We start from the raw sequence: 24479 nt of genomic DNA on the forward strand, positions 1-24479 counted from the left end.
GCCCGGCTGATTTTTTGATTTATTGCAGAGATGAGGTCTCGCTGCCCAGGCGGGTCTCGAACCCACGGGCTCAGGCAATTCACTCACCTCAGCCTCCCAAAGGCACGGGATTACAGGCTGAGCCACCGAGCCCGGCTCTTAAAATCAATTTAAGTTAATTTTCAGTATCAGCTAATCAATAGATGGAGTCTTTGCATAATACTGTAGGCATTGCAGGTGCAATTAAACAATATTCACAAATCCTTATTACTTAACTTGGCACATTTGTTTGTGTCATAAATCAAAGCAATTAAAATTATACTGATAAAATGATTTTGGATAAAGCATAAAGTATTCCTTGAATATCAAACAGAAAATGATTTACTCTCCATTTCTTTCAGAAATGAAAAATCACACCTGATGCAGGTGGTACATTTTCTAAAGTGAGATAAGTGATGTGCAAAGACACTATGCCACTTGATTAAATAAAACTTCCTTCAAAGAAAACAATTTCCACAAAGAGCCAACAGATGTATATTTTCCACTGGGATTGATGGAACCATCTGGTCTTATAATTTCCAGCTGCGTACTTTCCTTTAAGTTCTTTCTTTAAAGCATCAAGTAATTGTAAATACAGTACATTTTATGTATAGATGTAAATATGCTTAAGTTTGCTCATGACTTTCTTTCAAATAAAATGTACTCATGTTTGTAAACTAATGAAAGTTTAATTTCTTTCATAAGAGACTAATTTTATTACCATTCTAGTTCATGATGCTATAGCTGTTTCATGCTTAACTTATAAAATGTCTTTGAAGTATCACTCAGAAAGTAAGATTTCAGCAACTCATAAAAAAAAACTGTAATGAACCAATTAAATTGCATCAATGATTTCAGGTTTGTCTTTTAAAGTTGTTGCTATTTGTTTTGTTTTTTGGTTTTGAATTGGAGTCTTACTCTGTTGCCCAGACTGGAGTGCAGTGGCTGCTCCCAGCCACCGCAGTCTTGACCCGTTGGGCTCCGGCGATCCTTCCACCTCAGCCTTCTGAGTAGCCGGAATTACAGGCACGCGCTACCACACCCAGCTGATTTTTTGATTTATTGTAGAGATGAGGTCTCCCTGCCCAGGCGGGTCTCGAACCCGCAGGCTCAGGCAATCCATTCACCTCAGCCTCCCAAAGGTGCGGGATTACAGGCTGAGCCACTGAGCCCGGCTAAAGTTGTTGCTATTTTTAATAGAACACTGTAAGGACATCACCCACTCTCCTTGGTTCAGCTAGTACTTAATATATGAAAAGCTTATTGAAAGCAAGGTGAGAACAAATATCACAGCAGGAGAAAGGGCACTAAATAGTCCTGGAATGATACAAAACAAGATGTATGCTCAAACAGTGATATAGTTTAGTTGATGAATCAAACTCTACTCATATTGACTTTGCATAGAATATAAATTATTCCCTTGAAAATAATCCTTTCATAAATTCTAAGGATAAGTTATCTTCTAAATACAACATTTTGCATTTGTTTACAATCTATGATATCCCCGGGGAAAGAAAAATCTTCCTATAACAGAATATGGTAATTCATAAGGAAGGTTTTATTAAGTTGCTTAATTTAGGAAAATGGTTTCTTAAGACTAGAAATGTATTTTTCCATCAGATATGTGCCTTTTATTAAATGTGGAAACTTTTCTTTGGCTGGAGGAACTTCCCCTTTAGATTGTTATGCTAACAAATTGCACATGGAACAATCTTGACATTTTAACATGAACTTAAGCTAGTTTTCAGTATTAGCTAATAAATAGACTAAGAGTTCTTGCATAGTTTTGTAGGTATTACTGATGCAATGAAACAATATTCATGTGTTTTTATTGCCAATCTACTTTTTTTCAGCAAATTCTGTAATTGTCACATTTGTTTGTGCCATAATCAAATAAATCAAAACTCTACTTATAAAAATTGACTTTGCATAGTGAAATGATAAAAATTTGGAAGTCTTAATTATAGTTAGGATGATTAAAGTTAAGTGTTAACATTTATAATTAATGGAATTTAGTTTCAAATATGTTCATGTAAAGTGTAAAATATCCAGTAAAAGTGGGAAAGGGGAAACCAATAATACAGAAGCTAAACAAACAAACAAAAGGAGCCATAAACAAAAATTAATGCTCATAAGATCCAAATGTAACTAAAGTTTAAATGCATTAAGATAATTATTAAAAGCTGAAAATTCCCTTGTATATCCAAAAAATGACCTTTATCTCAACATTATTGACAAGAAACATACGTGAGCAAAATATTGAGAATAGTCAAACATAAAAGCATAGATAAAATAAGTCAGGCACAAATAAGTAAAACAGGAATGGCAATGACAATACAGTAATAATGAAAGTTGAATTTAGGAAAGAAAATCATTAACTGAAACAAGTTTTTTTCATCTTATTTTTAATACGGCTTAGCATCCATTCAGCACAGTCTTTATTTGAATATTATTAATGAGATCAACTTATGAGCGATATCTAACCTTGTGCACTATAAACTAACATTAACTTTCTCTTCAAAGGTTCCTATGGATTTGTAAAAAATTGATCACATGCTAGGTCATTAGGCACACTGAAATTCCCAAGAGGAACTTCACGGGACTATATTCTTTTACCATAATTTAACTAACCTAAAATTAAATAATCAAATGTAAAACAAAATTGTTATTTATAAATTGGAAAATCACTTGACCAAAATAAGTATTTTGTCAAGAAGGCAATAAAAATCAAGTGGAGGCCAAACATGGTGGCTCATGCCGATAATCCCAGCACTTTGGGAGGTGGAGGTGAGAGCATTGCTTGAACCCACAGGTTCAAGACGAGCCTGGGCAACTTGGCAAGATCTCATCTCTACCACAAATAAAAAATTAGGCAGGTATGGTGATACATGCCTGTGGATCTAGCCAGTTGGAAGGCTGAAGCGGAAGAATTGCCTGAGCCCAGCTGGTCAAGGCTGTGCTGCTCATTGAGTGTGCCACTGCACTCCAGCCTGAGTGACAGCGTGTGACTCCAACTTAAAAAAAAAAGTGAAATATCTAAAAAAATTCAATGACAACATTATGTGTACAAATTTATGGCAAGCTGAAGTGAATACAAAAATAAAATTGTGGTCTTCATTATTAGATGCCTTAATTATTAAAAATGAAATAATAAAAATAAATGAACAAAGCATGCAACTTATGACATTAGAGAAAAGACAACTAGGTAAGTATAAAAGTCCTGAGGAAGCCCTATTAAAGATGTAAATTGAATTAATAAGTAAATCTAATACTTGGCTTAAAAAGTAAAGGAAGGAGATGTACGCAATTATACAGGGGAACCCACAAAAACCCAGCATTGTCTTTTTTTTTTTTTTAAGGCAGGTCCTTTATAGTACACTTGGAATTTGTTCCTCCAGATCAAATGGGCAGCAAAAGTTTTTATCTGGGTTTTGAGGCTGTCGCATCACGATTTGCAGAAGAAACCTCCCAAGTTGTGGCAAACAGGTGACTGGTTCCTCGCCCATGATACTGCACTTACCCATATCACCCTGAGTGTCAGCAGTTTTTGAGCAAAAAATGGCACAAACTCCATGTCCCACCTTCCTTATTCACCCAGTCTCACCCCGAGTGACATTTTTTTGTTTCCCCAATGAAAAGAGACTTCAAAGGGAAATGTTTTGCCAATGTGGAAGAGGAGAAACAGAAAAACAGCAGAAGCACTGAAAGTCATCAAAACTGATGAGTTCAAAAACTGTTTTGTGCAGTAGAAAAGCGCCTTCATAAGTGTATTGCATCAGATGGAAAGTACTTTGAAGGCGACTGATATTTAAATTTGTAAGAATAAATGCACAATGTTTTATACATAAATTCCAGTTTTTTCAGCTCCCTCCAAAATACACACATATATGATATATATATGTTAGTATAATATATAATAACAGGCACAATATAACAGTAATATGTTTTTCTAATAATGAAAAAGAGACAAATCTCAAATGAGATTAGAAATCAGAAGTTTGTAGCAATTATCTTCCTCGAAATTCTGAGACTCCGGAATGCTTTTAGTTGCTTACTGCTTTGCACCTTATTTTCAAAGTTTGTTACAAAAAGCCTTTGTTAGTTTTCTAATACTCCCCCAAAATTAGTAATAATGCTTTTGTTTGATAATTTTTAAGTGGCTACAGTTTACAAAAAAAAAGGTAAAATTTGTGGTGTGTGATATATTGACAATGCAGTACATTTTTCTAAATCGTGAGAACTACCCCTCTATTCACGAGTGGAAATTGAGGGCAGCATACCACTCAATTCGTTGAATGATTGGTGAGATGATCACGTCTGATGCAACCCTGATGAGTCACCCTCTCCTGTAATTCCTTCCTTTTGGTGAGTGCAGAGCCTGTGGTCTGCTTCTAACCAATAGAACATGGCAAAGCTGATGGAATGTTTTAAGCACTGTTTTGTGGTAACTTTTCACAATGTGATAGATTTATAAAATAATTATGAAATAGAAAGAAATGAAAGGCCAATAAAAGTGTGAAGAAATATTAATTTTTTCCTACTGTGACCCTCTGCTTTAAAACAGTTGTGGGAACAATTCAGTATTGATCCTAATTGAAGTGATCCATCATCTAACGATATGAAATTTTAATATACTCAGTTCCTTGATAAGAACTAGAAACCGTTTGGCTGTATTTTACATATATAATATAAAACCACAGCTTTTATTATATTCATTCTCAATCTGCCCCCCCAAATTAATTGTCATTTTTGTAGATTTTATTTATATTTTGTGTACTTTTTCTCTTTTTGCAAGCAAATAAGAGGCATTGAAAATGTTGTACATAAAAATCAGAAAAAGTTATAATAATTCTGTCAGTTTGAAAGCTCTATTATTTTTGATACATATGTTTATTTTTATTTTAAAGATGGGGTACATTTCAGGATTAGGTACATAAGCATATTTCTAAATTATGGAGTGCAGCCTCGGTACACCTGTGTTCCCTGGTTCCATAGTTTTACTGATTCATGATTGCCTGAGTGCTGGTAGCTTGACCTTTCTAACGAGACCTTGAATACCCATCAGAGACTGTTCATCTACTCCAACAGTGATATCTAGACCTTCCCAAAGCAGTCTGCTGTCTTGAGAGTCTTCTGGTTTGGTTAAGTTAATCATGAATCTGCCATTCTTGGCCTGTAACATCTACTTAGCACATGTCCACCTCTGGCCCAGACCCTTTGGGGTCTGAGTTTGAATGTGACTTTTCTGGACATAATTACAATCTACATGGTACTGAAATACACTTACTCCTTTCAGTACTCACTACCAAGCCAGATTGGCAGTTTCTACTGGTTTAACTTGGTGATACCTTCAAATAATAAATTCTTGCACTTTTGAAAGCCCTACAAGTTGTTCTATGAGTCTAGGTTATTTTGACAAAGACAATATCAAAATGTGATTTTTTTTACTATGAAGAAATATAATATTTAATAAAATTCTTAGAGATATACACCAATTGTTTCATTGCAAAAAACAAAACAAAACAAAAGGTTGACAAAACAAAACAAAAAAACTCGTGAAATTACCTTGAAAAACAGTTCACAAACTCATTACCTTATTTATTTATTTTTTTTTTGAGTTGGAGTCTCACTCTGTCGCCCAGACTGGAGTGCAGTGGCCGCTCCCGGCCACCGCAGCCTCGACCTGCTGGGCTCCGGCGATCCTTCCGCCTCAGCCTTCCGAGTAGCCGGAATTACAGGCGCGCGCTGCCACGCCCGGCTGATTTTTCGATTTATTGTAGAGATGAGGTCTTGCTGCCGAGGCGGGTCTCGAACCCATGGGCTCAGGCAATCCACTCACCTCAGCCTCCCAAAGGCGTGGGATTACAGGCTGAGCCACCGAGCCCGGCTACCTTATGTTTTAATTCAATCAACAAATATTTTTGAATGCCAGTTATATGCTTATGAACAAAAGTTTATTTATCATTTTGGCATTATGCAAAATTTATTGATGGGTAGAATAAGTCAGTTATATTGTTAACTAAAACTTTACTCCAAGCAATAAAACATCACCTCTATTGCGCTTTCTCTGTGTCAAACATCCTTACTAAGTACTTTCCTGACATTACTTAATTTAACCATTTCAACAACTCCGCAAGAGAGGTTATATTCTCATCCTCATATTGCAGTGAGAAAATGGAGTCAGGCGTGTTTAAACAACTTGGTCAAACTAATGTATTTCGAATGTGTGGGGGAGACAGGATACAAACACAGTTGATTTCTGAAATCATACTCAAACACATAAATCGACAAATTAATTATTTTAAATCATTCTTAGGTCTCATGGATCTTATTCATTTATTAAGATCTCTACTGAGTGTGTACATGTAGGTGTGTAAACACCTATGGGTCCCTTAGAATAATGTGTAGATTTGTGCTGAGTGTGTACATGTACAGGTGCTGAGGATAAACTAGCATGGAGGGCTGAGTTCTTCTCTTCTATATTTTCTCCATGAGGGCTGGGTGACAGAGGTAGTCAGAGAATGCTGAGAGAGTACAGTGAGCTCCCCTATGACCAGCTCTTAGCAGTTCAAGAAAGGCTTCCTGGAGAAGTCTGACGTGACACCTATGGTGTTTGTTACACAAGTGAGACCGTTAAGGTAGGAGCAGGATCACTGGCTGTGAATGATGCAGTAGGGAGCGAGGGGCTGGAGAGACAGCAAGGTGCTGCACAGGGAGGGACCTTGTTTGGCCCAGTAAGCATCTAGGTTGCCCTTCGCAGAGCAAAGGTAGGAACTGGGGTGGGTGGCATGGGGAAAAACAAGGCTACCCTGAATGGGAAGATGTATGAACTCTTAGACACATCACATGATAACATTATGCTTCTTGAAAATGAGTCATTTGGCTCTATTCAGCCACGTCTCCTGTTGGTGTCTGCTGTATTTCATGCCCCCATGTCATATGTAGATCAGAAATTAGAGTTGATTGAAACTCAAGCTATTTCTTTTTACTTTCTACCCTAGGACCATTCATGCACTCATTGTTCAATTAAAAAATAACGACATTATTATTTCCCAGATTGCACAAGCCAGAACTCTAGGAATTAACCATATCACTTCTGTTTTTCTCATTTCATATTGAAGTGCGATGGCTAAGAGGTTGGGCTTTTGAGTTTCACTGTCTGGATTCAAATCTTGTTTCTTCTGTTAGAAAGCTGTAGAATGTTGGACAAGGTAGCACAATCTCTTCGTGCCTTAGTTTCCTCAAGTTAACAGTGGGGATGATAATATTGACCACAGGTTGTCTAAAGTTTCAAACGAATAACTCATATGAAACCTAAGAACAGAGTTTGTACACGTGTGCTTATACATACATACACATACACACAGATACGTATGCAGGCATATGCATGTTTATATTAGATATGTCTGCAGAGGTATAAAACTAAAGTATCTACCAAATTAACATAGTGTTTCAATTTAATGCTGTTTGCCTAAGAGCCAAACAGTCATCAGGGATGTTCTGTCTCTTTTGCAGTAACTAGGGATAAATGTGAATGTGAATTTAGAAAAAAAGATGTCAGAGCTAAAACATTTTAGCTGTCACTTTGTAGGAGAGTGACGTGGTCACTGCAGTCCCGTGGGTTACTTCTGTTCATGAGGGTTCATCTCTATAGACCTATGACATTATATACAATTTTCTTTGTTTTTGGATTTTGTGTATATATATGACCTTGCACAATCGATTGGTGCTTTGAAATAAACACATTCTAAAGTTTTATCTTTCTAAAAAATAAACGAGTGACAATAGATGATGAGCATTCATTTACAGTGCCTTGTTGCTAGATTTGTTTGTTTGTTTGTTTTCTTTTTATACGAGGATTGGAAAGGTAGATATTTGGCTTAATTGGGAATGCTACATTGTACGGGGAGTACACTTGCAAACTCTTCAAAATCATGAGCCATGTCTTATTCATTTTTATTTTCCCTACAGTGCCTAGTCTAACACCTGGATGCAGTAAGTTCCTCATAAATACTTATTAACAAAACAATGGTGTTCTTTAAATATAGAAAAGCTGAGTTTCATTTAATAATTGGAGTTTACATTCCTTAATATATTTTTAAGCATTTTCTATTTGCTTTTTCTTACCTATATATAAATCTGCAAACATTTATAAGGTATTGATGTACTTATACTTTTATTCATCAAATATCAATTTTATATTCAGGTTTATCTTTGATAAATGAATAATATATTCATATTACCTGCAAATCTGCATAGATTATTGATCATTGATAAAGTACTAAGTTACAGTAATCGTGTAACAGCAGGGAAAAATAAACACCTATGGGTCCCTTAGAATAATGTGTAGATTTGTTTAGAATGCCTTGATTTCATCAGTATAAAAGTAGCAAGAGACACATTTTCAGTAGATGCCTTTGCCACCAATTCATTGGCAAAGCTGCCCAAAGTACTGTTTCACTGGCTCCATCCTACCTCTTTCTGAATAATTCTGTCCCCAAGAGTTTAGTATTCTCATGTTGCTCCTTGGTTGTCCAGAACCTCTCGCTTACATCAAGGTTTGCTCCGTTAAAGTGGCCGAGACTTTGGAATAGCATAGTCTCTCTATTAAACTTACGTTTTTAGATATTTTTATTCAATGGTGGTAATAGACAACAATATAATAATTAACTTATAAATATATGATGCTTTGTTTTTTCTTCAATGGACTAGTTTTGAATTCTATAAATAAAGACCTTTTAAAAAATGTCAAACAAGGGCAAAACAAAAGGTAGACGTAGAAATAAAAGAAAACAAATAGCAACCATAACCAATATTCTAGACATATCACTGTTATCATTTTGGGATGGTGCATAATAAAGTTTTAATTTTATTTTGTCTAATTTTCTAGCATCTGCAGTTTGCAGTGTTATTTTAAAAAAATCATCCTGAATTTCATATTCACGTTTGCGTGATAAGGCATAGTACTCTTGCATTTAATTTACACGTGTTAAGGTGAAGCTGTAAGTTGTTTTTAGCTTTATCTTCCTTAAGGAATAACTTGTCAATCGCCCAATTCAAAAACCTGTTCAGTAATCCCTCCCCACTCTCCAATTTATGCTAACCAATGTAAGGTTTTAAATTTGATTACCTAGTGAGATGCTCTGGAATTTTTTATTGTCTTCTGCTTTTTTCAGGTCTATTTTTTTTCCCACCAATATTAAGAATTTTCTTGAGCTTTATATACAGTAGTTTTGCTGTCTGAAAAGGTAGATTTCTACCTCATTATTTTTCTTCTTCAAAATATCTTAGTTTCCAGTCCATCTGTTTTCAGGTGACATTTAAAAAAGCTGCATATTCATTTTCAAAGAGTTTTTCATATCATCCTCACATTTAAACACTGTGATAAAAACACATAGCATAAAATTTGCTATCTTAACCATTGTAAGTGCACAGCACAGTAGGGTTAGCGACATGCACATTATTGTGCAATAGAGGACATTTTAAAAACCAAATCCCTCGTTGGTAGAGATGTGGCTGAGACTTGGAGGAGTTCCAGGATTTCAGAATTTCACAACACTTCTCTTTTCCTCATTGTGTCAAGCCCTCTAATGAATAAAAGACACTATGCACTCAGTGTCCTTATAAGATTCACTCTTCCTAGGACTCCTCTAAAGTTGTTACTGTTATTACAGACTGACTACCTACTGTCATAAAACAGATTCAGTGATGTGTAAAAGCAGATACCCATGACGGTGGTCACTCAGCAAAATGGCACCGATTAAACATTTTTCTCTCTCTCCTGCTTTCTGCTTTCTCTAGTTTGTGTCCTTGCTCTCTCTGGCTATGAAAGAAATAATCTAGACAAGAGCATGGCATCCATTCAGGTCTTAGATTCAGTCAGCCTGATGCTATGACGGGTACTTTTCCCCCCACAGACTGTACGAGTGGGGGACACTTCAGAGTAACCACACAAGAATCTAGAAAGAAACGCTCTGCTCAATACAGCTATTCCAGCAAGAAAAATGTGGACCTAAGTGATCTAAGGAGTAAGTGTGTATAGGAATATCTAATTTATTTAGACTACTTGCTAAAGATAGGCTCGAAATCTAAAGTTTGTTTTTTTAGTAGAGATCACCACTAACTTACTTATTTACATAGCAGATAAACGACATGAAAAGCGTGAACACAGATACATTCTGTAATACGTATGCATTCCATTTTACTCTGCAACAGCAGAACCAGGGCATGCTTGACAATAAAGTTTTATTAATAAAGCGAAGAAAACTGTACATCTTAGATGCTATTTTTGACCTGTTAAATCACATGTTGATATTTTTCAAATTCTTTATGAAAATATGAAGCAGTATATCATTTGTAAGAAAGATATTAATATTCATCAAGTTGTTTATTTTAATTTATGAATAGTGTATTTCAAGCAAGGTTTAATTTGTGACCAAAATGGAATATTTTTGAACTTGTAGAAAATCATGAAATATCAATCTTATTCCTTTGAAATCCCTTGGGACTTCTTTCATGAAACTTATATACTAGCTTAATATATAGTTATTACTTTAGAAAGTTTCTCCTCGCTAATGACTTGGAAGTGTCTGAAAGCAAAAATAGTACCTTGTGCATATTTAGCTCCTTTTCATTGAGTAAATGCTCAATATGTACTTGTGTAATTAAATTTCTAAAGTAAATGTTGTAATTCACAGCTCCCTAGGCGGGGCAGATTCTTTCAAGGAACTATGTGTATGAATTTTGTCTTTCATAGCTGACTTCTAGAAAGTATAATTCAGTCAAGTTCAAAATACATTTTTTAGGATCATGTTCTGCAATTATAGCTGCAAACTTGTGAAATGTATAGAAATGAACAAGACAAGGACTCTGTCCTCTAGGATTTAAAATCAAGGAGAGGAGGTATATTATATGACAGAGCAAAGACCATAGAATCGGACATGTGTATTCAAATACTGTTCCCATTTTTTCTTAGCTATACAAGTTACATACAATTTTCTTTTTTTTTTTTTTGAGTTGGAGTCTCACTCTGTCACCCAGACTGGAGTGCAGTGGCTGCTCCCGGCCACTGCAGCCTCGACCTGCTGGGCACCGGCGATCCTTCCGCCTCGGTCTTCCAAGTAGCCGGAATTACAGGCATGCGCTACCACGCCCGGCTGATTTTTTGATTTATTGTAGAGATGAGGTCTCGCTGCCCAGGCGGGTCTCGAACCTGCGGGCTCAGGCAATTCACTCACCTCAGCCTCCCAAAGGCGCGGGATGACAGGCTGATCCACTGAGCCCGGTTTACATGCAATTTTCAAAGTTCAGCTTCTGTAGCTGTAAAATGGCACGCAATGCTTAATTTACAGGATTACTGTGCTAAGTTGAGAATGCATATGCAAAGCACCTAATACTAATATGGTACTTAGCATTTTATAGGCATCCAATAAAACACAGAATTACATAACACATGCTGTTGTAGTACCCACTGTATCCCAAACCTTCTTTTTGTAACATTAAATAAATATTAACTCATTTAACAAAAGTGCTCATAAGAGTACTGATAGGAAGTCCAATCAGGGAAGTGAGTATCACAGAGCAAGGGATGATTGATTTTACTAGTACTCTCAGACAGGCTGTATAGAGAAAGTATCTTGAAGGATAGGCTAAGATTTTGATAGTATTTAAGGGAGTACCAGTCTGAAAAAACAAGATCAAAGTCATGGAGCAAAGGATTGGTGTGTTTGAATAATGGTAAGACGCCTTTGTCCAAATGAGTTGGCATGTTCAATAATTGGCAATAAAGAACAGCCTGGAAGAATGTTTTATAAAAGACAGGCTAAGAAGCTGAAATATATGCATGCCATGTGTTCTTGGAGCTATTTCCTGCAAGGTAGTTACAATATTGACTAGAAGTAGGAATCCCACTCAGAGCCATCTTTAATTAATCCAAGTGGTGGAACACATTCACTCGGTCCTTTAATGTGGCATTGCATTTGTCATTCAACTGCCTTCAAAGGTGAGATGTTTCACCAGTGTGTCATCAGAAATGGATGTTGGACTCACATATTAGAGGGCAATTTCCTTCGTCTTGAAGATGGTTGTGGAGATTTGGCCTTTCCAGTGGTGCCCGCAAGCATGTGGCATGGGTAACAGCAGCCATTGCTGCTTCTGTTCTATTTTGCAGCCACATCTAGGACCTACTGTGAAGATTCATTTTGTTTATTTTGAGAGATAATGGATTTGTATTATCATCTAAACTCTTAAGACTCAGGGTGGCCTCACCGAAGTTATGCGTATAGGTTGCCTCAGGAGTCAGCTAAATATTTGTTGATTTCATTTTAACCTCTGGTCAATCTTATCAAACTTTTACCCAACATGGACCTGACAACCACGAGTTCAGATTATTCTTAATCTGACAATAAAAGGATAACCAGCTTTGTTTTGTCATGTAACTGCACACACTTTAGTAATCCTTTGCAGATTATTCTGTTGTGCTTAAGCGTGCCATAGTTGTTGAGACCAGAGGGGCTCAAATCCCCCCCAGCCAACATGCAAAATGTACTAACATTGTAAATTTACTCTGTTTCCTCTGCATGCCGATCTTTCTTGCATTTTCCCCCTCTTCTCTATTCTCACTCCCATTTTTCCATCTTGAACACAAATTAAGCTTTCTTTTTCAGTATACTAGTCAAGAATTAAAATCAGCTCAACTTAAGAAATATCACCTTTTCTTACCAGCAACATGCTGAGTATTATGTTTTCAATACTATTTGAAACATAGAGACGTCCACAGTGGGTTTTTTTTTTCTTTCATTTTTTTCAATAACTTCTCTGTTGGTCTCCTTTTCTTTCTACTCTCCCTCTATATTTCCTAAAACATAAATTTTATCACGCTTAAAATGACCCATCACTCTTCCTAGATGGGAAACAAATTGTGCAGCGGCTAACAGCAAGGACTTTTTCCTTTTTTTTGAATCCTGATTTGTAGCCCAGCTGTGCAATGTAACAGCTATATTCTGTGGACATGTTAACAACTTTCTAAGTTGCAGCATTCTTACCTGACGCACAAGGCAAGTTAAAGTGTCTTGTGGCACTGCTAACCATTAAGTGACACCAAGTGTATGCCAGCACTTAGTCTCCTGCCTGGCACGAGCAGGCACCAACTACATGGACCCAAGATGGAAAAAGAACTGGAGTCTCTTTCCATTACTTTCCCATACCATCTCCGCTCTACCTCAGGAAGAAGGCAGTGCCTTCTCATTGATTCATTACTGGGGATTTTATTCTTCATATGGTAAACTTTTCAAGTTTTTCTTTTTTTAAAAAATTTCTTTATTTATTATAAAGATATGGGGTACCATTCTGGGTTAGGTATATCCACATTGATCATGCAGGTACCCTTGTTGATGAGGTGTGCCCCTTCCTCTCCTGGCAGTTTCCCTCAACTGCCAATCCCATCCCCCTCCCCCGACAGTTTCCCACTCCTGCCAATCGCTTTCTTAAAGCATTATAATTGTTCAAGGTCACCTTATGAGTGAGAATGTAAGGAACTCGGTTCTTTGTTTCTGTGATAAATCACTGAGTATGATCAACTCCAAATCCATCCAAGTTGCTGCAAAGTCTATATATCTGTCCTTCTTTATGGCTGCATGATATTCCATTGTGTATATGCACCACATTTTTTAAATCCAGTCCAGCTTCGATGGGCAACACAGTTGGTTCCATGTTTTTGCTGTTGTGAATAAAGCTGCAACAAACATACGTGTGCAGGTATCTTTTTTGTAGAATCTTTCCAAGGTTTACAAAAAATTTTTTTTCAGTCAGGAATCAAACAATACCCAGTAGTTTCCGAGATAAAGAATCAATTTTCCTGGTGACTTTAAGTGATGTTTTTTCTCTACTCTTCTGATTTTGCATTGTTTCTAAAACAAGTGTTACCTTTACTATAGATAAAAATTATTTTTAAATAAAAGAATAAACTAAAAATATAAATTATTATGTCAAAAGGTTATTTTTATGAATATAGGTGATTTTCCCTCCCCCATTTTTTGAGTCCAGGTGACTATTTTTCTGTATATATTGCATCTTGCAAATCTTCTGAAATAGTATGTCGTTTTTTAAATGGATAAAAACATATTTTTGGTATATTTTATTTATTTATTTTACTTCATTAATTTTATTCTGTTGTGATAAGAAAGCTTAACATGATATTATGCTCTCAACACATTTTTAAGTGTACAATGCGGTACTGTTTATTCATTCATTCACTGATGGACACTTAGGTTGTTTCCATATCATGGCTATCGTGAATAATGTTGCAGTTAACATGACAGTGCAGATATCTCTTTGAGAGTCTCATTTCAGTTCTCTTGATTATATACCCATCGGCGGAATTTCTGGATCAAATGGTAATTCTATTTTTAATTTTTTTTTTTTTTTGAGTTGGAGTCTCACTCTGTCGCCCAGACTGGAGGGCAGTGGCCACTCCCGGTCACTGCAGCCTCGACCTGCTGGGCTCCGCGATCCTTCCGCCTCAGGTTTCCAAGTAGCTGGAACTACAGGGCCGCGCTACCACGCCCGGCTAGTTTTTTGATTTATTGTAGAGATGAGGTCTTGCCTGCCCAGGCGGGTCTTGAACCCGCGGGCTCAGGCAATCCACTCACCTCAGCCTCCCAAAGGTGCGGGATGACAGGCTGAGCCACTGAGCCCGGCTTATTTTTAATTTTTTAAAGAACCTTCATATTGTTTTCCACAGTGACTATAACACTCTACTTCCCCATCAACAGCATACAATCCCACAAACACTTGTTATCTTTTTTTTATTATTCTAATAGTGTGAGGTGCAATTTCATTGTGTTTCTAGAGAATACTCTGCTAAGTGAATAAACCAGTCACAAAAGACAAATGTTGCATGATTCTACTTATGTGAAGTATCTAATACTCAAACTCATAAAAGCAGAAAATAGAATGGTAGTTGTCAGGGTCTCAGGGAAAGAGGAAATGGGGAATGATTGCTCATTGGAAGAAAGTTTCATTTATGCAAGACGGATATGTTCTAGAGATCAGCTGTACGACGTAGCACCTATAGTTAACAATATGGCGTGATACACGTCAAAATATTTTAAGAAGATTGAGCTCATGTTAATTATTCTTATCACAAACCAAAACAACAAGAGAAAAACAACCACATGCACATATGAAAGAACACGGAAATTTTTGGAGGTGGTAGATATGTTTAGTACTTTGGTTATAGTGTCACAGGTGTATGCACGTGTCCAAACTTGTCAAAATGTATATATTAAATCTGGCAATTTTTGTGTGTCAGTTATACCACACAATAGCTTAAAATGCATAGTTTTCCATAAATACAAGGTTGTGATTCTTATCTGTCTTCCTAGTACAAGTCTTTTATTTCTTGCTTATCAACTAGTCTTTGCAGAGATAATATGAGAACCCTAATGGAAGCACCCTTGTCTCTTGCATCTATCTATCTTAACACACTGTCTGATGCATGACAGTGCTCAGTACATCATTGTTAAATAATGCTGTCTCACTGTACAACATCTGGCCTTGTCAGTATCAGATACTCCCTGTGTGCCCACATTTGTTATTTTGACTCTTGCTTATATCTTTATACACTCACACTGACTTCTTTGTGATTAAGTCTCTTTTGATTAAACACCGAGGAGTTACAGGAGAGAGCACCATGAAAATAAATGTCCCATCATTTGTGTTAATATTATCCTCATCAATATTTGTAAATACATATTTTTTTGAGTCAGGCTGTCGCCTAAGATGGAGTGCAGTTGGCATGCTCATGGACACCACAGCCTCGACCTGCTAGGCTCAGGTGATCCTTCTTCCTCAGCCTTCCTGGTAGCTGGAACTAGAGGAGCAACCACCATTCCTGGCTGATTTATTAGAGATGTGCTCTTGCCAAGGCGCCCAGGCTGCTCTCAAACCCCTGGGCTCAAGCATTCCTCTCACCTCCACCTCTCGAAGTACTAGGGTTGCAGGTGTGAGTCACCATGCCCTGTTAACACTTGTACACTTGAATCAATTTTGATACAGTACTGCATTAGAAATTGGCATGTGGTCCTTATTGATTTATGGTGCCTCTAATTCACAGTGTCTTAGAGGACATAGAGTTATGTTTAGTGACTCTGGTCCTGCTGCGGGTAACTCTATTCCTTTTCCTTGCTTTTCTAAATTTCTTACTGATGAAAGCTCCGTAACATGTCTCTGATTTGAAGATTGTTCTACAGGTTTATAGGATGTACTGCTTCTGGCAAGCCATTTTCTTATTAACAATAGAAGACAAATTTCAAGTAGAACAAAGCAGAACAATTTTGAAAGTTACAACGGCTTCTTCACAAAGAACAACTTTTAAAAAAATTTGGAAAAAAATGGAAAACTTGCGACACGGATATCATACCCATTAAATCAAATCTATATAAAATTTTTTTTACAATATATCATAGTCATAGATAGATTAAGCTTTTCATTTCTATTTCCTAAACTGGTTGTTTGCTTCTGCTTTTTGAGAACTTCAATTAAGCTCTAAGAGACATATCTTACTCTCAACCCAATATTTTTATTTCCTCTTATTTCCCCGACAGATGTGAGCTATTTTGCCTCAGGTTTAAGATTTGATTTTTGTCACACATAGTATCCTTATCTTAATTTAGTTCTTGCAATGAATTTATAATAGAGCTAGCAACTTCCCCACCTGGGAACTGCATAATCTGTAACATTTAATGTGTCACTGTTTTTCCATTGTTTAAAGTGAAATGAATCTGGGCTTTGTGGTTTACACCTCTAATCCCAGGATTTTGGGAAGCTGAGGCGAGAAGATTGCCTGATTTGAGACTAGCCTGGGCAATAAGGCTAGACCTTGTCTAAGAAATAAAAAACTTAGCCAGAAGTGGTGGTGCAAGCCTGTAGCTCCAGCTACTTGGAAGACTGAGGCAGAAGGATCACCTGAGCCCAGGAAGTTGAGACTGTGATTGTACCACTGCCCTTAAATAAATTAATTAATTAATAGGGCAACCCCTTCGGGTCCTCTCCCACTGTGGGAGCTTTTCTGTCCTCCCAATAAATCCCACTTTGTAAAAAGTTAAAGACAAAAAAAACCGAACAAATAAATAAATAATGTTAAATGAACAATTCATTAGCAAAACACAAACGCTGAGATCTAAAGACAAACTTTGAGATCTAAATAATATGTCAAATATGTATGTCATACAACATGACATGTCCTTTATTTCCTAAGAAATATTTCCTTATCATCTTTAGATCAATTGCATGAAGCAGACGTGACACTCTGGATTATCATCTCACATGCTATTTGGTTTTAATTTCTAACTCTAGTCGCGTCTCTTTCCTTTCACGGTTTCACAGAGCAACAATCACAATGCCTTGTACGTTCCCAATGCCTAAAGAGGGTCTGATGAGTTTTTAAAAATTCTCATGCAATTTTTATTTTCCAGCGTTTTAATTTGCTTCTTGTCCAAACTGGCAACACAGTAACTTGTATGTGGGTGAAGATGCTGAAAATGAGACATTACTGGTGAAAACCAAGTTTGCCCAGGATTTTGGCAATTTTGCAGTAGAAATTCAAAAACCCATCAGAGCTCACAGAGAGCAGGTTTGTTTTCTCCCCAAGTAAAATATCTCGTGTAGATCAGACTCACTACACTTAGCAGAACTGCCTAATAACGCTTCGAAATTGTGGCACAATATCAGAAAACTCACACCATAAAATGCAGGTAGCTCCATCCTTCTAACCCAATGCCAGTGGCTTCAGTGCGCAGGAATTTGGGTGGCCAGGAACTCAGGTCAGTATTTCTGAGTTCCTCATCAGTACATGTCTGAGTACTGTAGGCTTGGTGCCTTTTTAAATCTCTGCATATTGCGATAATTTTCAACAGGCACAACACAAACATTTCTTATCAAATTTTTTTTTGGAGTGGAGTCAAAGGAGCTTCCTGGGGATTACTGTTTCTCTGACTTTCTTTTTCTGAAAAAAGTTGTTAAAAACAAAATTCTCACACACCTCTATACTCAGTTATCTCAGTGGTTCTGGCTCATGCCTTATTTAATGTTTTTAAAAAATTGGCAATGAATCAACAAGAAGAAAAAGGATTGCATTAGAAATGGCTGTGTAGATGTTTTAATTTAGAAATGGAAGTCTGATTTCTTTCTGCTTCTTAGATAGTAATGTCACTGTGTGGCATACACTTTTCTTTGTAGAAGCAAAGACTTTGAAAGCAGAAAGCCCTGTAGGATAAGCCAAGCCCAGGTTGTACCATCAGGAAATTATACCCTCAGTAATAAAGTAATAAAATAAACTGACTCCTGCAGTTTATTTAATCATTCAGAACATGTGTCCTTGCCTGACGTTCAGGATTATTGTGAGGCTCAAGTGAGATTCTATAACAGAAGAACTTGTGAGCTAAACTCCCTTAAAATTTAACTATCCCCCTCTGGATGTGAGCACATCTAGTCCTGTGTGGAGGTGTGCAACTACCCACTACGTGTACTGCACTGTGAGGCTTGTACCACAGGCCAGCCTGGTTGCAGCCACTGCCCATGTTATTATCCTAATCATCAGTGCGCTTTCTTTGACCAGAACCTCCCACCATTGAAATCACTTGTCCAACCTGAATCTGAGCGTAAATCTGAAAGATGTGAGGCATCGCTTCTTAAAATATCATGGAATGATGGGATAACCACGGACTCAGGACACCAGGGGTCTGGAAACTCTATTTGCTTCACAATGAGTTAGTACGTCAGACAAGAGAAGTGATAATGGCATAAAAGAGTTTCAGCACTGGAGTAAAAAAGGTAGACCCTAATAATTTAAATATTAACTCAGATATCATGCAGCAAGCTATTGTTTCATAAACTTATTTTATGGATTTGCAGATAGGTAGCATCTACAAGCAACATTTCAGTCCAATTTGCTCTACCTATCGGTGAGGACGACTATATTTTTGATAAGTGCTGTAGTGACTAAAAGCATCCCAGACACCCCAAGACTGCAGTGAATGCCCCTGCTTGTTTTTCATTAACATTGAGTTAACTCATAACTCTAAATATATTAAGATAAAGTGGTTTTGGCCTGTTTATTTGTTCTATTTCTTCCATTCTATTGTAAATTTTTTAGTAGCAGAGACTACTTCATGGGAGATTCTCAGAACCTGACACTTAGTTCATGTTTAAAAATAATAAGTTTCTTTGTGTTGAAACATGAAAAGTTAGCTCTAGATCCGTGGAGCTGAAGGGTTGTGACGGGTCACCCAGGACTGCAAGAGGGATTCCAAGGCTCTGTCATCTCTCATAGAGGTCAGAGACTTACTTGAGCGATGGCTAGACTGCATAGGTGGAAAAGGTTGCAACGGTCCCAGTGCCTTATGCCTTCTGACAGGTAACAAATGCCTGACTGATATGATTTAAAGGAATAGATTAACATGACACAATACCATCAATGAAACTAGAAATTAACCCAGTTCATCTAAAGGAGATCGAGAAAAATAAAGAACCAATAACGGAAAGCAGAGACAAACTGAACAGATTGCCTGGGTGGCTGTCAAGTGCAACTTTCCCAGAGCAGTGGGCAGAGGTGGATGGGGCGATGAAGACAGAATTTTTAAGAGCTGAGGATCTTTTTTGGATATGACAAACCCTGAGGATTTGTGAAATTAGCAATTTCTGCCAATTTGTCATTTACCATACCAAGACAGGTGCTTCATGGTCCACGTTGAAAGGTAAGTTGTGAAAAGGTTGTGAAAGATATTTCTGATTGTGCAACTTATGATTTTCTATTAATTACCAATGCAGATGCAATAAGTCCTGGTGACTAATTTACTTTTACAAAGACTCTTTGTTTTATTAAAAATGAACATGAAGACAATATATACTTATAGTGATGAGCTTATACAGTAACGATATAAGATTAAACAGAATATAGAATGTCAAGAGAACATTCTCCGGTGGTACTCATCACCTTGGAGGTTATTATTGCTCTTGAGACTCATCACTTAGATGTCAAGGATTCCAACCTTCAGCTAAAGATTTCTAACCTCTAGTTCCTAACCCTAAGTGGCATTACATTTACAGGACTGCAAAACAGTTTCAGTCTTGACATTTCTCAGTGCAGAAGGTTTACCTTTGTTAAATGACTCTGGAATGTCTATGAGTTATATTTTTGATCTTGATCTTTTAACCATATAACATCAAACTAACAAAAGTAGACTGCAAATTTTTATGGTATGTTATAGCCCTTTGTAAGTAGTGGAGTCCAGTAAATTATATTTGCCCTTTTAATTTGATTCTGATTATAATGGAGATAATTAGAGCTATAATTACATTCTGAACATTTTATTATTTTAATGTGAGATGGTACCTAATTGACTTGGCTGTGGAGACGGGTGCATGAGTGTGTGAGGAGGGAATGTAATGAACAAAGAGATGAGATAGAAGAGTTTATACTTTAAATTATAATCAAACACTTAGTGAAGTCTTCACAGATATCACCAAACCATTTGCATTCAATTGCTCTAAGAATTCCAAGTAGGATGGGCTTTGATACAAGAATTAGGGGAGTTTCATGATGATTGAAACAGCGAGGAGAGCAAAGCTTATAGAAACAGCTGCTAGAAGCTGGTGGATTCACAGGAGCTCACCAAGAAGCCACAGTACATCTCAGGGGTCTTTGCAGAAGCCCCAAGATCAGCCCGTGTTTATGCATCTGCTGATAATTGTGCTTTAGAATAATAATGCTGTCTCCTTCCGAATATTATATGAGTGCCTCTTATTGGCAGACTCTAACCTAAAACCACAAAGGGAAGGAAATAGAGGAATGATTATCTGAGATCTGTAGAAAAAGTAGCCTGATGTTGACATGTTGACAGTAGACAAGACAGAGATCATGTTTAGGGAAGATCTTCTAGTTCCCTATGACTTGGTAATTGGTTGGGTATTGGAAAGATGGAACATGAAGTTGGAACATTTCTCTGTGATCAGAAGTAAATAAATAGAGGTGGAGATCAGTATGTAGACTACTATAATTTGCTAATCAAAAGTTAATGATTAGGCCTGGAAAAGAGGCATAAGTTAAAACTTCCTCAGAAAATCCACCCCTAACACTTTATTAAACAAGTAGATGAGAATGGATGAAAGGAAGGAATCCAAGATTCTGCAGGTTTTTTTTAATTAGAAAAAGGTAATATTATTACGATTATGATTATTATTTTTAGTTGGAGTCTCGCTCTGTCGCCCAGACTGGAGGGCAGTGGCCGCTCCCGGCCACCGCAGCCTCGACCCGCTGGGCTCCGGCGATCCTCCCGCCTCAGCCTTCCGAGTAGCCGGAACTACAGGCGTGCGCTCCCACACCCGGCTGATTTTTTGATTTATTGTAGAGATGAGGTCTCGCTGCCCAGGCGGGTCTGGAGCCCGCGGGCTCAGGCAGTCCACTCACCTCAGCCTCCCAAAGGCGCGGGATGACAGGCTGAGCCACCGAGCCCGGCTGGTAATATTATTATTAAAATAACAATTATAGATGGTGAAGCAGTTAAAGTTAAAGCGGTGAAGGCCTATGTATGAAGAAGAATGGTGCTCAGTGTGGTTGGAGATCAGTTAATACAAGATTGACAGAAAAATGCCTTACATCCAGGAAGTATCTAGATAAGGAGACCTATTAGCTCACGTCCAGGACTTTCTTTCTCCTGGACTCTAAGCATATGAGGAAAACTTGGAGGGGAATTTAGAAGCAGGGACGGTGCCTTGTATTTGGATTTAAATAATTCTGTCTGGCTGTTATATGAGAATTAAATAAAGGAATACAAAGTGGCCATTGTGATCTGCTGTTGTCATCCAGAAGTGAGATGACAGTGAAGCTTAGACCATGGTGATGATCTTATATAAAAAAAAGAAAACTGGATACTTTTTGGAGAGAGAGTTTTGAGGTAGAATGGTCAGGACTTAACTATTGAATGTGGTTTTGCAATTCCACCTTGATGCGGGGGAGCTCCTGCCCAAGGAGAGGTTCTTATGTCGAAACTCATGAGAGTATTTCTTTGGTATAGACAAAGGAAGACATATTTCTCACACAAGTGGGGAAGTTCTGAGGCAAAGGTCGGGTAGGATGGCTCTCTGGGAAGAAAGACTGGGGCAGAGAGAGAAGATTGAGTACGCCGTCATTTTAGAAAGGGGAAGTCCCACCAACATGTGAAAAAGGCAATTACCTGTGACAGTTTTAAAGAGGCAGAGAAAGGACACATATGCTTGTAGGGGTCATTTTGACTCTTATGTGGGTGCTGTGAGACCCGACTTACACAGAAGGCAAGGAGACGTAAAGGTAGCTCACACCAAATCAAATATTAAGTCAAGATTTTTCTCCATGGCCTTCATACTCTGCATGTTGTTTGTGAGAGAAGAAAGTGAAAAGAACAAGGGAAGTATACAAAGTATGTTCTCTGAATACAACAGAAATATGTATAATATATATATGTATATATACACACATACATATACATATACATATATACTTTTAATAATAGATTTAATGGAGGCAAGGTCTTGCTGGACTGTCCAGGCTAGTCTTCAACTCCTGGTCTCAAGTGATCCTCCCACCTCAGCCTCTCAAAGTGCTGGGGTTACAGGCATGAGCCCGTACACCCAACCAGAAGACAATGGAATTAAATTAAATGTAAATAACAGAAAGAAATTTGGGAAATTAAAAAACCAGAGCCTTAACATATGGGTCAAATAAGAACTCACAAGGGAAGTACAGCATATTTAGAGATGAGCCCAGGCATACATAATGAACCTAGACATGGAAAAACTTTTGGAATGTTGCTATCAGTGTTCAGAGGGAAATTCATAGCTGCAATGCCTACATTAAAAGAGGAAAAAAAATGATCTCTAATTAATAACTTACCCTTCTATCTTAAGAAACTTAAGAAAAGAAAAGTAAACCAAAAGGAAACAGAAAAAAGTAATTTAAAATTTTATTTTAAAGATGTGGGGTACAATACAGGATTAGGTACATAAGTGGTAATCATACAGGTAATTTAGGCCTCCCTTTTGTCCCCACTTTGCCTGGTTTGAGATCAGGTACCCTTATTGATGTAATGTCCCTCCTCCTTCCCCAGGAAGTTTCTTGCTACTGTCAATCTTTTTATTTTATTATAAAGATGTGGGGCACAATTCAGAGTTAGGTATACAAACGTTCATGATGCAGTTACCCTTGTCGGTGAAATGTGCCCTTTCCTCCCCTGGCAGTTTCCCTCAACTGTCCATCCCTTTCTTATAGTATTATGATCATTGTTCAAGGTCCGCTTGTAAGTGAGAACATATCGTACTCTGTTCTTTGTTTCTGTGATAGGTCACCGAGTAGGATAGACTCAATCCATCCAAGTTGCTGTGAAGTCCATATGTTTGTCCTCTGCATAATATTTCATTGTGTGTATGTACCACATTTTTAAAATTCAGTCCAACTTCGATGGTCAGCATGGTTGGTTCCTAGTTTTTGCTATGGTGAATAGAGCTGCAACAAATATGTGTGCAGAAGCTGGAAACATTTTCCCTGAATACTGGAACAAGACAAGGCTGCCCACTCTCACCCTTCTTGTTCAACATTGTGTTGAAAGTCCTAGCGAGGGCAATTAGACAAGAGAAGGAAATCAGGGGTATCCACCATAGGAAAAGAAGAAGTCAAGTTATCCCTCTTTGCTGACGATAGGATCCTATACCTCGAAAACCCAAAAGAATCTGTCAAAAACCTGCTTGCACTGATAAAGGACTTTGGCAAAGTCTCAGGGTACAAAATAAATGTGCAAAAAACAGTTGCATTCTTATACACCAACAATAAACAGGCAGAGAACCAAATAAAAAACACAATCCCATTCACAATAGCCACAGAAAAAGAAAGAAATACCTCAGCATCTTCCTAGTCAATTCCTTTCTTACAGTTTTATGATAAATGTTCAGGGTCTGCTTATGAGTAAGAACATGTGGTACTCAGTTCTTTGTTTCTCTGAGAGATCACTGAGTATTATAGACTCTAAATTCATTCAAGTTGCTGCAATGTACATAATTTTTTCCTTCTTTATGGCTGCATAGCATTTCATCATGTATATGTACCACATTTCTTCAAAAATTCATTCAATTTTTGATGGCCAGCATGGTTGGTTCTATGTTTTTGCTATTGTGAATAATGCCACAATAGGCATGCATGTGCAGGAATCTTTTTTATAGGATGATTTGAGAAGGAGGATTGCTGGGTTGTATGCAAGGTCAGTTTTTAGATCTTTAGGAATTACCACAATGTTTTCCACAGAGGTTGTAGTGGTTTACACTTCCACCAACAGTGTAGAATCATTCCCTTTCCCCGCTTCCTCTCCAGCATCTGTTGTTTTTTGAGTTATTGATGATGGCCATCCTGTCTAAAGTTAGGTGGTATCTCAGTATGG

The 24479-nt window shown here is 37.4% G+C and overlaps 1 protein-coding gene across 1 annotated transcript in view; it reads left to right on the forward strand.

Annotated features, from left to right (window-relative positions):
- LOC103261061 (peroxidasin-like protein) overlaps positions 1–24479 on the forward strand; it is a 334905-nt gene that overhangs the window by 293405 nt on the left and 17021 nt on the right. Inside the window, 2 exon segments of the mRNA XM_021712669.1 lie at positions 9936–10049; positions 17520–17650. Of these exon segments, the coding sequence (XP_021568344.1) occupies positions 9936–10049; positions 17520–17650 (245 nt within the window).

This window comes from Carlito syrichta, unplaced genomic scaffold (genome assembly GCF_000164805.1).
Source record: "Carlito syrichta isolate Samal-C Ts95f unplaced genomic scaffold, Tarsius_syrichta-2.0.1 Scaffold303580, whole genome shotgun sequence".
NCBI lineage: Eukaryota > Metazoa > Chordata > Mammalia > Primates > Tarsiidae > Carlito > Carlito syrichta.